General features: G+C 49.7%; 1 protein-coding gene across 1 annotated transcript; it reads right to left on the bottom strand.

Moving 5' to 3' along the window:
* Nucleotides 1–433: 433 nt before the first annotated feature.
* Nucleotides 434–8,162, bottom strand: PRDX3 (peroxiredoxin 3). The gene is made up of 7 exons (XM_004680397.2): nt 8,082–8,162; nt 6,786–6,921; nt 5,080–5,221; nt 4,427–4,562; nt 3,563–3,666; nt 1,684–1,849; nt 434–1,225 (listed from the first exon to the last, which is right to left on the bottom strand). Exons 1-7 carry the CDS (start codon nt 8,115–8,117, stop codon nt 1,172–1,174), a joined length of 774 nt encoding a protein of 257 aa, XP_004680454.1. The 5' UTR covers nt 8,118–8,162; the 3' UTR covers nt 434–1,171.
* Between the last annotated feature and the right edge of the window lie 3,871 nt (nt 8,163–12,033).

Here is a 12,033-nt window from a genome sequence, read left to right as displayed (position 1 = left end):
CGGGCGGCTGCCAGAAAGGGCTGAGCTGGCTGCAGAGGTGATTGGGCTGCCTTAATCCCTGGCACGGGGAGGCCCCACTGTCCTCATTTTAGAAGAGAAAGATCTGGAGGGGCTGACGCAAGGCACTCAGCTCTACCCCCTAGCCCCTTGCTCCACGTCTCTCAGGTATGTGAGTGGACGAAAGGGCTTGTCTTTTTTGTTCACTCTGCACCTCTGAAACAGCACCTGGCATATGCTAGGTACTCAGTTTATTGAAATAAATGCTCCCGTATCTCACTTGTCTCCTCCACACAGTTCCTTGGCAGTAGAAGTCAGCTTATTTTCCATGGTCCGAGTTAAATGCTAGATAAGTGTTTGCTAACACAATTGGAAAGGAAATTTAGCACTCCACAACATAAGCTAACCTAACAATTAATGATGTTAAAAATGTGAATATTTTAAAATATGTTTATTTATGATATACTTTACATCAAGCACTTCAGAAAAAATAATTAGAGTGATTTCAAAATGTAACCCCTGGATTTAATAAATATCTCTTGTAATTACACCCACTTAGTATTTAGAAATGTATGTAGAGACTAAGCCAGCAAACAAAACAAGTAAAATAACTGTAAACTATAAATCTTAGGGATGGGGACATGCATGATCAGTTAAGTCACTTTGCCACCGTGTTTTTTCAGAAACATGATTCACATTTGTTTCCATCACACATACATATACACACACTGCAAAAGTTCTATCAGACTACTGAGGCTAACAGCTTAAACGATCTCTTGCCATAAAAGAAAACTCAGTTTAATACAAAGAAATTCAAGAAGAAATTTTCAGGACCCTTGATCAGAAGTTTCAATGCTTGTTGTACTACTCTGCTGTATGCAAAGGTTCAAGCAAGGTGAAGAAAGAAGAGCTTGCTGTTCTCGCTGAAGACATGATCCAAGAACAGGAGAACCAGGCGTTCCACACACGAGCCAGTCATCGAGGATGCCAGAAGAGGGTAACCACACAGTCGCCGCACTTAAAAAGCCTTCGCTAGTATTAACAAAACACACTGATAGCTATGGATACAGGCATAAGGCTTGCTGCCCTCCCTAACTAATCTCTGAAATGCTAACAGGGAGTTCCCACTGTGGTTCCTTCCTGGCAGGAGAAGCCGCAGGTGTACGTGGGATCACTACGGATGCACCTTCTCAAAGTATTCCTTGGAAGCAGTCGGATGAGGCTTGATCTGAAAACAGAAACATTTAACTGGGTAATTGGCATAATACAAGTCTGAAAAGAGCTGAAAAGTGCTCCATTTTTACCCTAAGATTCTCACTTAAATCTGTTTCCTTGATTTCTCTTTCACATGTAGGGTACTTGTTCACAGAAGGGCCACAAGTCTCCAGCCCTTGTCACTGACCCAGATCCCTGTTGGGTGTGTTGTAAACAGAGGGCCATTTCTTCGGGCCCCCTGCTCTGAGCACACCCAGCCCTGCTCCCTTTTAAATACATAAATTAAAGTTGCACTGACAGCTTGCCTGTCCCCCTCCCACACCTCCTCCCCACCCCTCAGCACCTTCACCCATTTATAAACCATCTGCAGCCTTGCTCCAAGCTGGGATCCTTCTGTAGATATATATCCCAGGCCAGCAGTCCATGAGGCAGCAAAGACCTCGGGAAAAAACCTCTTGGAAAGAAACCTACCGTAGGAGAATCCGGTGTCCAGTTTGCGGGGCAGACTTCTCCATGGGCCTCCACGAATTGGAAGGCCTTCACCAAGCGGAGGGTTTCTTCCACGCTCCGGCCCACCGGGAGATCATTGACACTCAAGTGTTTGATGACTCCATTGGGGTCGATTATGAAGAGACCTCTGCAGCAGAATTTACCCTTGTTAGTATCACAACTCTACCTGAACTAGAAAAAGTCTTACTCTACCCTCTTGATCCTTCTTAACACACGTTAATGAAGTGTTCACAGGCTCAAAAATGGGGCTTTTAAACCTCCCCAGTGGCGCATAGGGTTAAAGCACAGCACTTTGGTGCTGGCCACAGCAGCTTCAGCTTGAGTTCGATCCCTGCCCTGGAGGTGGCCCACAGGGTGCCGCAAAGCTCTCCTGTCTCCCCAAAGCTCTCCTGTCTCCCCGCTGCTCCCCTCAGCAGTGTCTTTCAATCGATCTGCCTGTTCTGCTCCTCACTTTGTCTCTGGTGAGTCCTTTCACCCCCCCTGGCACCTCTGGCCTGGCCTGTACCCCAGTTCTGTATGCAGAAATAAGTAAATCTTAAAAAAAAAAAAAAAAACTGCAGGCAAATGGGAAAGGACAGAGGTGTATATTCTATACTCAAGAAACAGGAAATCAGTAAATTTTAGGGTAGATAGGGAAAAAAATCTTGGCAGAAAGAAGGTGGTGTCCTAAGTCTGGACTCTGGAGTCCACAGTGGACTCTGAAGGAAAAACCCAGCCCGTCACTCCTTCTCCCATCACAGCGATGCACGGCATGACCACTAGGTCTGTGCCAACCTCGTGCGAGTGCCGAGCAGCCCTGACACACGCCAGCACAGCAACCCCGGTTCAACAATCCACCCGAAGGGGCGTAACATTCCAGAACATTCCTGTGTCACTTGTGGGACAGGCAAGTCAGAGAAAATGCACAAGTGAACAGGTGCCCTCCCTTCCTGGGCTGGCCCTTCGGGGTCTAGACTCTGAGGCTTCACTGGCTCTGAGGATGAGACAAGCTGGAGTCCACTGTGTAGACACGCAGCTACGCTGGAGGCCGGCCCTTAAGCAGGCCTCCTCACCAGCCGGCCTCAGCACGTCTCCCTGGTCACAGCTGAGGCCAGTACGGAGTGACCTCGTGCGCAGGGCAGGGTGCTGGCAGGTGGGGCGGCCAGCGCTCTCCTCCACTTGCCAACTGTTAAGTTAGCCTGCAGCTTATTAAAGGGAGGCAGTAATTAATATTGGGGCCAAAATGCCCAAGCTCCAAAGAGTGCCCCACCATCGGGGTTGGGGAGCCCCACTCTGCACACGGGGCTGCTGAAGACAGAGCTTGGACACTCAAAGGAATAAAGGTCTCACCACGGAAGTGACACTCTGAGTCAGAGGTCACAGCTGTCGGGACCTGTGCTGAAACCTCGGCTGTCTGGCTGTCTCCCCGTATTTAATTCCCACTACCAACCTGGGAGAGACACTCTCTTTTCAGTTAGGGAGCCCTGAGGCTTGAAGAAACTAAACAACTTGCCAAGAGTCACACAGGTGTAAGTGAAAAATCAACCCAAGCCAAGCCCATGGGAGTCCTCAGATCGGGCCATCCCAGATGCGGAATCCCGCCTTCTCCAAATAAAGCAGGTGCCCCTCACTTCCAGGTGGCTGGGGGCGTGACGCGGTGGGGCCATCGAGACACAGGTGGTGGGAGACAAAGCAGCGCAGTCTCTCGGAGAGCTGCCACCCTCCCAGGTCATTCTCATGAAAGGACTAACACGAAGGATTTTGGCTCCAAAATGCTGTAAACCAAAGTCTTGGTAAATCTCCTAAGTTATGATGACGCTAAGCCCAAAACCAATTTTAAGCCCACAGGAAGGGATGTTACCTCAGGGCCAGACCAGGACCCTCCAGCAGCACACCGTAGTCTCGGGAAATTTGCTTAGTCAGATCGGACAGGAGCGCGATGTTCATGTGGCCCAAACCGCCGTCCTAAGGACACAAACGTGACTGGATGTCAGGCGGCAGCCTCCAGCCAGCTGGGCTGGGCAGCTGCTCCAGACCACCTCAGTGGAGTAAGCGGGGGTAGCCAGGCCAAGCACTTTCTGTGGACCGCCCCGCCCCAGCCATCGTGGAATGGATGCCAGAATGGCCATCATCTGACAGATGAGGAAACTGAGGCACACAAAGGTTAGGTCACTCGCTCCAGCCAGCCAGAGACAGAGGGAGGATTAAATCCAACCAACACAACAGCCCTTTCCTTTTCTACTTCTTAAAGTATTCCCTTGGTTGAACACTAGTTTCTGAGACATAAAAATGGAGGAACAGTAAGGAGAGATGCTCTGGATAATCGGGTTGGCAGCCCAGCAGCAGTGGGAAGCTCTGACTCTCCCAAGCGCGTCTTTCGGCAAGGGTACAGCATGCTGAGCGGTGGAGTCAGGGGCCTAACGCCCGTCCCGCAAGCCAGTAGGGTGGGGGGGGGGGTCGGGTACAGATGAGGGAAGAGGCGACACTGCCCCCTTCCCAGCCGAGCCCACTCTGCTCTGTGTGACCATTCGCACTCTGGAGAATACAAATGTGGTGAGGAAGAGCTGTGCACGTGACGTCCTGCAACAGACGAAGAGCCGAAGAGAACCTGCCGGGGGTGAGGACCTGCAGACCCACTTCAGACTAGACCCCACAGTGGGTCTTTTGTGGGCACCTCCCTATCGGAAGCTTGGGGACACAAAGGCAGGCGAAGCGACATTTGTACCTTCCTTGGGGTGTTTATCCAGGCAAGATGGCAAAAGTGGGAATCCACTGAAACTGCAACAACTTCACAGTTCACGTCATGAAATTCATTCGCTTTGTCACTGAAAGCAACAATTTCTGTAGGACACACGAAGGTGCTAGGGAAGAGGACAAAAAATCTCATCAAAACAGGCTGTCTAAAAATCAGTCCTTTTTTCTTAAAAGCGAGAAACAGCTCAGCATCCTCACTGGACTCACTTTTCTACTTAAGAACCAGGCCCAAAAACTGGGGTGAGGGGGATAGGCGGGGGACTCATTCTAAGAAAAAATGGTATTTAACTAAATTAGCTTTATATGAAAATTCACTTCATTTTTACTTTTCTCATTTCCTCTACACCAATGAGAACGTCAAGACCGGTTGATAAGAGCCACTGATCAGAGTCTACAAAATAGCACCCCAGTAAAACCCTACCCCAGAGAGAAGGCCCGCGCGTCCCCCAAGATCATCGCTTGTTAACTGGCCACAGATGTGAGCTGCATAATCAGTAAGGCCACCAGTGAGACCCAGTCCAGAGAGCCCTTCCCTGGCCAAGAAAAGCAGAGCCAACTTCAGCAAGGACACAGGACCTTGCTTGCTCTCAGAATGAAGTCAAACACCACAGGAAGTACACTTACAAATCCAAGGGGTAAAAGAAGAGCACCAAGTACTTCCCCTTAAAGTCATCAAGGCTCAGCTCTTTGAACTCTCCGTTGACAACAGCCGTACCCTTAAAGTAGGGCGCATGCTCAGTGACAGCTGGCGTGTGGCGCGAGGAACCTGGAGAAAACACTCATATATGACTTGGTATTGATTTGCCTCAAATCATCCTCAGAAATGTTTTTTCAGCACAGGGGTAATAAAATTGCGAAACTTTAGAACACTGTACCCAAGCACCTATTTGATTTTATTTAAACCTCTCAGAGTAATAAAATTAATTAGTTCAGTTTCAACTCAGGGCCTCCCTGCTAGCCTAGGAGTTAAGTCTCAGTGCTATCACCATGATGGCCTGAATCCGACCCCAGGCCAAGGGGTGACCCCCATGGCGCAGCAGGCCTCTGCGGTCTCCCTGCTGCCCTCCGCAGTGGATTTCAGCGTCTCTGATGAACCCTCTCATCCCTGCATCTCTGGCTTAGACCCTAGTCCTTCTATGCATAAATAAAATAAATCTAAAGAAGTTTCCACTCAACGCTTCATCTCAGGTACTCTTTTCCTTTCGCAGGTCTAGAATGTACACAAATCCAATTTAAAGTGCTATGGAAACCACAGAGAGACAGAGATAGTACGGGTGGAATTCAGGAAGAGATAAGAACGGAGATGAAGTCTAAATATGGTTTGATTTTGTCAAGTCTAGATGGCTTGGGGCAAACACCCTGCAGGACCAGGGCACAGCTTATCCCAACCGCGTACGTGTGTGGGAGACAAAGCAAGAACGGCCGGCAGTCCTGCTGAGAGGCCCTCATATATCAGCCTGAGTCTGCTCTTAAAATGAGAGATAATGAAGTCACTGGAGGTTTTCACGTAGGCAATGGAAGATGAGTCGGCTGTTCTCAGGCAGATAAGTCTGGCAGGGGATGGCAGGAGCAGATGTCAGTTATCAGAGAGCGGTGTAGAGGGAAAGGGCAGGGCAGGGCTGCAAGAGCAGCACCAGAAGCGGAAAGGACTTGCTTCTCCCTGGGATGAAGGGGCTCCCAGCTCAGAATGCCTGGGCTTCGGGGAGCGCTGGGGGAGGGCGTGGGCTGGGTGTAAACAAGCAGAGTTTACCCCACTGGCATCACATCACTGCTAGAAATGTTTCTCGACTCCAGGGCAGTGACACTGAACCATTTTAGGACAGTGCACCCAAGACAAGGCTTTGCACCTGCATTCAGGAACCATCACACGCTTTCTAAAGGGCGGGACAACTCTAAAATAGACATTTCCAAATACCACTCATCTGAGGCTGATCTTAGCAAAGCCCACATGCTGGCGAATGGGACATAAATCTTGAGAAGTAGCGATGCCTCACGTGGATCACGCAGCAGCCAATGAGCTGCTGTGTGCTCACAAGTGGGGCGAAAGCCTTTACAGGCGCTAGTCTCAGCCCTGTTACCCAACATCCCTTCCCACACAGCAACCAACCAGATGGGGTCCAAGGACACTTCACCTCTGATTCTCCAACCAGGGTGCACATTAGAGCCACCTGGTCTCACCCCAGAGATTGACCTCATTTGTCGAGTCTGGAGCAGGGGATGGTTTTAAAAGCTCCCAGGTGAGTCTAATGTGCAGGTGGCGTTCAGAGTCCCTGTCCAGAAATGACGCCTATTTTCATGATCCAGGTCAAGCCAAGGCAAATGCCACTTACTGGTGCTAAAGGCAAATTTTGCTTGATTGGAGCCAGACCACAATCCACTGGTCAAGCACAGTCTTGGAGAAACAGCTGGCCTGAGTGCGGCAGAGGCAGAAATGCCCCAAGGAAAGGCACTCAGATGTCGGGCAACCTGCAAGGAGAAACACTTTATATTAAGAAGTCACACAATGGTGGCTGAAAGCTGCGCCCATGGAAAGGTCATCCTCAGGGTCCTCGTTCCTGTGACCCAAGTACCAAACCTTAAACTCTGAAAGCACGGAATTATGTGTCCCCATTCTTAAGAGTTTCCTTCTTGTTTTCTAGCTTGCAGGGGGCAAGGTGATTGGGAGATAGTGTCAAAGGGTAGAAAGCTGCAGGTGAGTAAGTCTGCATGAGGACTACACTTAACACTGTAGGGAGCACTGAAAATGTACACCGAAAACTGATAACGAGGTGGGCATGTCAATTAGCTTTACTTCAGTAATCACTTCACTGCATATATGGGTTCCAAATCATCGTGTTGTACACCGTCAATTTTTGTTTAGAAGATATGTTAAAAAGCAAAAAGACTACAAGGTGGCAGGGAATTTTAAGATTCCATGCTCTTAAGAACAACACAGAAGGTTCAAAAACCAAGGGGCCTTGGTCACACCTTCAGTGCCTGGTCTCCTGCGTAATTTCTACAATGTCAAGGTTTCCTTTAGAAAACAAGGCCTTTTCAGCCCCACAGACAAGCACACAAGTAGAGCAAAGTTCAGTCTCTGGGAAAGTCTGGACAGGACTCCAGGGAAATGTTTGCCTAACCGTAGTATTCAGCATTACTCAAGAAGGGCCCCCGTTGAACCGCTAAGAGAAAAGGGGAGCGTGAGAAGCAAGAGGGTAGGAGGCGTAGCACGCAGGAAACTGCGCGTCAGACCCAGGAGGTGGGCAGGAGAAAGGGATTTCTGCAAGTCATCACTTTTGTTGCTTCCACGTGGGTTCCCACCCAGCGTTTGGTGGATGCTCTCAGCAGCGCCTGTTAGACGTCATTCTGTCGTAAGGTTCGGAAAGGAAAATGAGCTTCGGAAAGGCAAAGTCACCCGTCCGAGGAACGGGCCCCCGCCGGCCGGGACGCAGGGATAGCGAGAGGGATGGGGGAAGGGCAGTTCTGCGCAGGCGTGGGGAACGCTCCCGAGCCGGCCTGCGGTCCGTTACCCGCGGACACCCGCCTAGGAGAGCGAAAGGCCGCAGGGGCGTGGGACCCCGGCTGGGAAGCGCGTTCCGGGGCGACCACGGTGACTCCGTGCTTGTGCCCAGCCCGCAGCCACTCACCGAAGCCCGGAGTAACCTTCCCGCCGCCGCCGCCATCTTCAGTGCGCGCGGGAGCCGAGGGGCCGACGGAGAAGAGGAGGGGGCGGGGCGTCGGGGGCGGGGCCAATGACGGAGCGCGGCCGGCGGACGCGGGGCGGGGCCGAGCGGAGCCACGCCTCCCGCCCGTGGGCTGGGTGCCGGGAGTTAGCGTCTCGCTGCTCCCTGACGGAGGGGACGTTACCATTGTAACTCCTGAGACGCTAAGCACGTGGGAATGGGACATTTGGACTTTTCTCGACTAATCTAGGCGGGCGGTGGGGAAGCTTAGTAATTATTTCCCTAGTTACTAGTGATTTTTTTTAAGATTTATTTATTCATGCATACAGAACTGGGGTACAGGCCAGAGGCTCAGGGGCGGTGAGAGGCTTCACCAGAGGCAGAGTGGGGAGCAGAAAGGCAGGTCGACGAAGTACACTGCTGAGGGGACCCGCGGGCGGGTCAGGAGAGGTCTGCTGCACCAAGTGGGTCACCTCCAGGGCGGGGATCGAACTCGCATTGAGGCGGCTGCAGCCAGCTTGCAGTGCTGGGTCCTAAACCCGCTGTGTCACCAGGGAGGGTTGTGTCTTTGTTAAACAGGGAGTGTAAGGGAGGTATTTAGCAACATCTAGGACCACCTGAGTCTCTTTCTTTGCTGTGATCAGAGGATTTAAAGAGCACTAAAGGAAAATAACTATCGCACTTTGGCACTTGACAGAATTTCTTCTGTGTCCACCTCCACAGCAGTGTAGTTCCTACAACCATCTCAGGATGGGGGCAGCCCCGCTTACCAGATCCATGCTTTGGAAGGGATCACGTGCTTCTCCATCTTTCCCCTCAGCACCTGCCCTGTGATCACTTGGTTCTCATTGGGTGTGTGTTGAGCAGACACCTGAAAAGGAAGGGAGACCGATTGTTGGAACTCAAAATCAGACAGAATATTATTCATTTATACAGAAGAACAAAGAGATGATACAGACTAACATGAATGAGCCACAAAAAAAACAAAAAAAAACTAGGTTTTAACATTTGAGGTGAGAGATGCCAGACCCAAAATATCTGATTCGTGTGATGAGTCATACAGTTCATATGAAATATGTATAATAGATAAAGCCACAGACAAGAAAAGCAAATTGGCATTTGCCTGGTGCTGGGGGTTGACTTCATGTAACTGGGTTTTCTTTGGGGTGATGAAAATGTTTTGGAACTAAGTAGAGGGGGTGGTTAGACACTATGGCAAATGTACTGAAGCCACTGGGTTGTACGCTTTAATACATTAAATTTTAGGCCTCCCTGGTGGTGCAGGAGTTAAAATCTCAGCACTATCAAGCTACTCCAGCCACTGCAGCCTGAGTTCAATCCCCTGCCAGGGAGCTGACCCACACAGCACAGCAGACCTCTCCTGTCTCCCCGCTGCTCCCCTCAGCAGTGTATTTCAGTCCATCTGCCTGTTCTGCTTCCCACTCTGTCTCTGGTAAATCCTCTCTCACACACACACAACTACTCATACCTCTCACCTTCATCCCAGCTCTTATATGCATAGGTAAATAAATCTTTAAAAAATACATAAATAAATGTCAGGCTTAATTTGAATTTAATCAGTTCAAAAACAAAACAAAAACCCAATTCCTGGTCTGCACTGGTCATCGTGGAGGGTGGGCAGGTGGCCTACAGACCCTGCTCCCTACCAGGGACATCACCGACTCCAGGTAGACCGAGAGGGCTGGGCAGGAAGGGCAGGCTACAAGAATCCACACACGCACAACACAAGCTTTGCTTACTCACTGCATGACTAATGATCTCATTTCTTTAAACTAAAACTCTTGCTTTAAACGGAGAATCCTGATAATGCCCGAAGGTGGGGGGGTGGGGACCGTTGACACCATCCACGTACCAGGGTCAAGATAACCAGGAGACTGATAAAAGGTTTCAGGGGCTGAACATGAGGAATGCCAGGAGCATCCACGGTGGCGGGCTGCTCGGATGGGCTGTATGTGCCTGCCTTTGTCTAACCCGTTATAAAAGGCCAGCTCGCGATGAGATGGCAGAATAGTTTCTTCAGGGTGCTATACCCACTGTTCTCTCATATCCCTGGCCAGAGATCTGAAAAATAACCACGCTTAGAGAGTCCACTCCTGTCTCCGCTCACTGGCATGAGCACCAGGTCTCATTCCAGTGTCAAGAGCGGTGGCTTAACTTTTCTACACATTAGTTTACACATCTGTAAAATGAGAACAGCCATAGCATTACCTCAGAGCATTTGCTGTTAGCAGTGAGATAATGCAGACAACATGTTTAGGGGGGTACATGGCCCCCCAGGGAGTATTAAACAGATTAACTTAGTTACTATCATTATTTTGCCCGTAAGCGCACATGCTACATTTTGGAACTGGCAAAGACTCTGAATACACTCTGTTTTCCCCAAAGTGAGGGAGTTCCTCTTCCTCCTTCCAGTCTGGAGCCAGCCTGAGGCATTTGTACCAACACTAATCTCTTAATACGCTCAAGTGAGGCTCTTCCCGTAGCCCAAGGAGCCCGAGACCAGGAAAGGAAGATCCCAGCGACCTTCCAGCCCACAACAGCTTTATTCTTCTTTTTTGCTCTTACTCACAAAATTTGACGTTTTTTTAAAGTCTAACTCAGGAATCCGGGTGAGCACCTGGTAAGCCATTTATCAGAACTCTGCTGTGATTAGAACAAAGTTTGCCCTTTCCTAAGATGAACACCTATTTTGGGGGATCTGCTTGCTTGGTACAATTTTGGGAGAAGTTGCTTTGTCCGATGGAGAGTTACTCTCCTCAGTATTCACTTAGGCCTGGCATTTGTCACGTTTTCTTTTAGCATGTGGTTTAGTGTTCAGCGTTGGAACTGCCTTCTGTGTGTGTGTGTGTGTGTTTTTCCTTGTCCCTTCAGGTATGTCAAACGAGGACATTTTGTAAGTCTTATCCCCATGAACCCCAACCAGACCACAGTCTTTGTCCCTATCAGCATTTCAGGCATACTTAACAAAGACTTGCTGTGTTCCTTATGCCAACAGCAGCCCGACACACAGCTTGTCTGGCCGCTGGAGAGGAAGTCTCCCTGCTTATGGCTTCTTTTCCAAACGGGAAGCCGAGAGTTGCCCTGGTTCAGCTGCGAGTCCCATCAGGATCCCTGGGCTCAGAGGCCAGCAGGACAGAGCTCTCCAGTGAACAGGCCAGTCTCCTGCTCTGCTGATCTATCTAAAAGCCAATCTCCTTTGACCCAAAAGGAATGAAATATCTAGAATCTCAGACCCAGAGATCCAGAAGGAATTGAATGAGTCTCCCAATGGACAGTTCAGAATTGCAGAGCGAGAGGCCTTCCTCTGAGGCTGGAGAGGGAGATTTCCCCAGGGAGGACCAGCAGAACCCTCCAGATGCTCCAAGAAGATACCACAATGCATCCCCAAAATCAACACTTCCCAAGCCCCAGAGCCCTCCCAGAGCCCAGAGAGTGCAGGTCTTTCTCATCCTCATCACTCTTGCCATATCACACTGGAACTTTCTATTGGCTTGTCTTGATCTTAACCACACTGGGAGCTCCCAGAGGGTACAGCTCATGTCTTACTCAGCTCTGTGGTCCCAAGGCAAGGCGAGCGCCTGGCTCACAACAACTGCTAAGAAAAACATTGTCAAGTGAATGAATAAGCCATGGCTGACATGGTGGCCAAAGTGTTCTTTCCATACTCGTTCTGGAATATAAATATCTTTTTATTCAGATGCTTCTAGCTGTCACAATAAATTGACAAATTGTTCCCCGAAGAAAAAAAGACAAACTGACCTTGTCCTCATTAACAAAGGGATAGAAAGTGACTGCAATTCTCCCTTTTGAGTTTGGGAGAAGACTTTCTGAACCCAGTTGAGGGAAAGACAGATGAAAAGATATATGCTAGTTTTTATGATGATTAGGAAAATAC

The sequence above is a fragment of the Condylura cristata genome, unplaced genomic scaffold (assembly GCF_000260355.1).
Source record: "Condylura cristata isolate star-nosed mole 26May11 unplaced genomic scaffold, ConCri1.0 scaffold00011, whole genome shotgun sequence".
NCBI lineage: Eukaryota > Metazoa > Chordata > Mammalia > Eulipotyphla > Talpidae > Condylura > Condylura cristata.
This window is presented reverse-complemented; position numbering and strand designations above follow the sequence as displayed.

Bases quoted from the DNA above. Each gene is read 5' to 3' on its own strand.
- PRDX3 (XM_004680397.2), bottom strand. From the start codon at position 8,117: ATGGCGGCGGCGGCGGGAAGGTTACTCCGGGCTTCG. The intron at 6,922-8,081 runs GTGAGTGGCTGC...TTCTCCTTGCAG, and splicing joins GAAGGTTACTCCGGGCTTCG to GTTGCCCGACATCTGAGTGC. The intron at 1,226-1,683 runs GTAGGTTTCTTT...TTCTGTTTTCAG, and splicing joins GGACACCGGATTCTCCTACG to ATCAAGCCTCATCCGACTGC.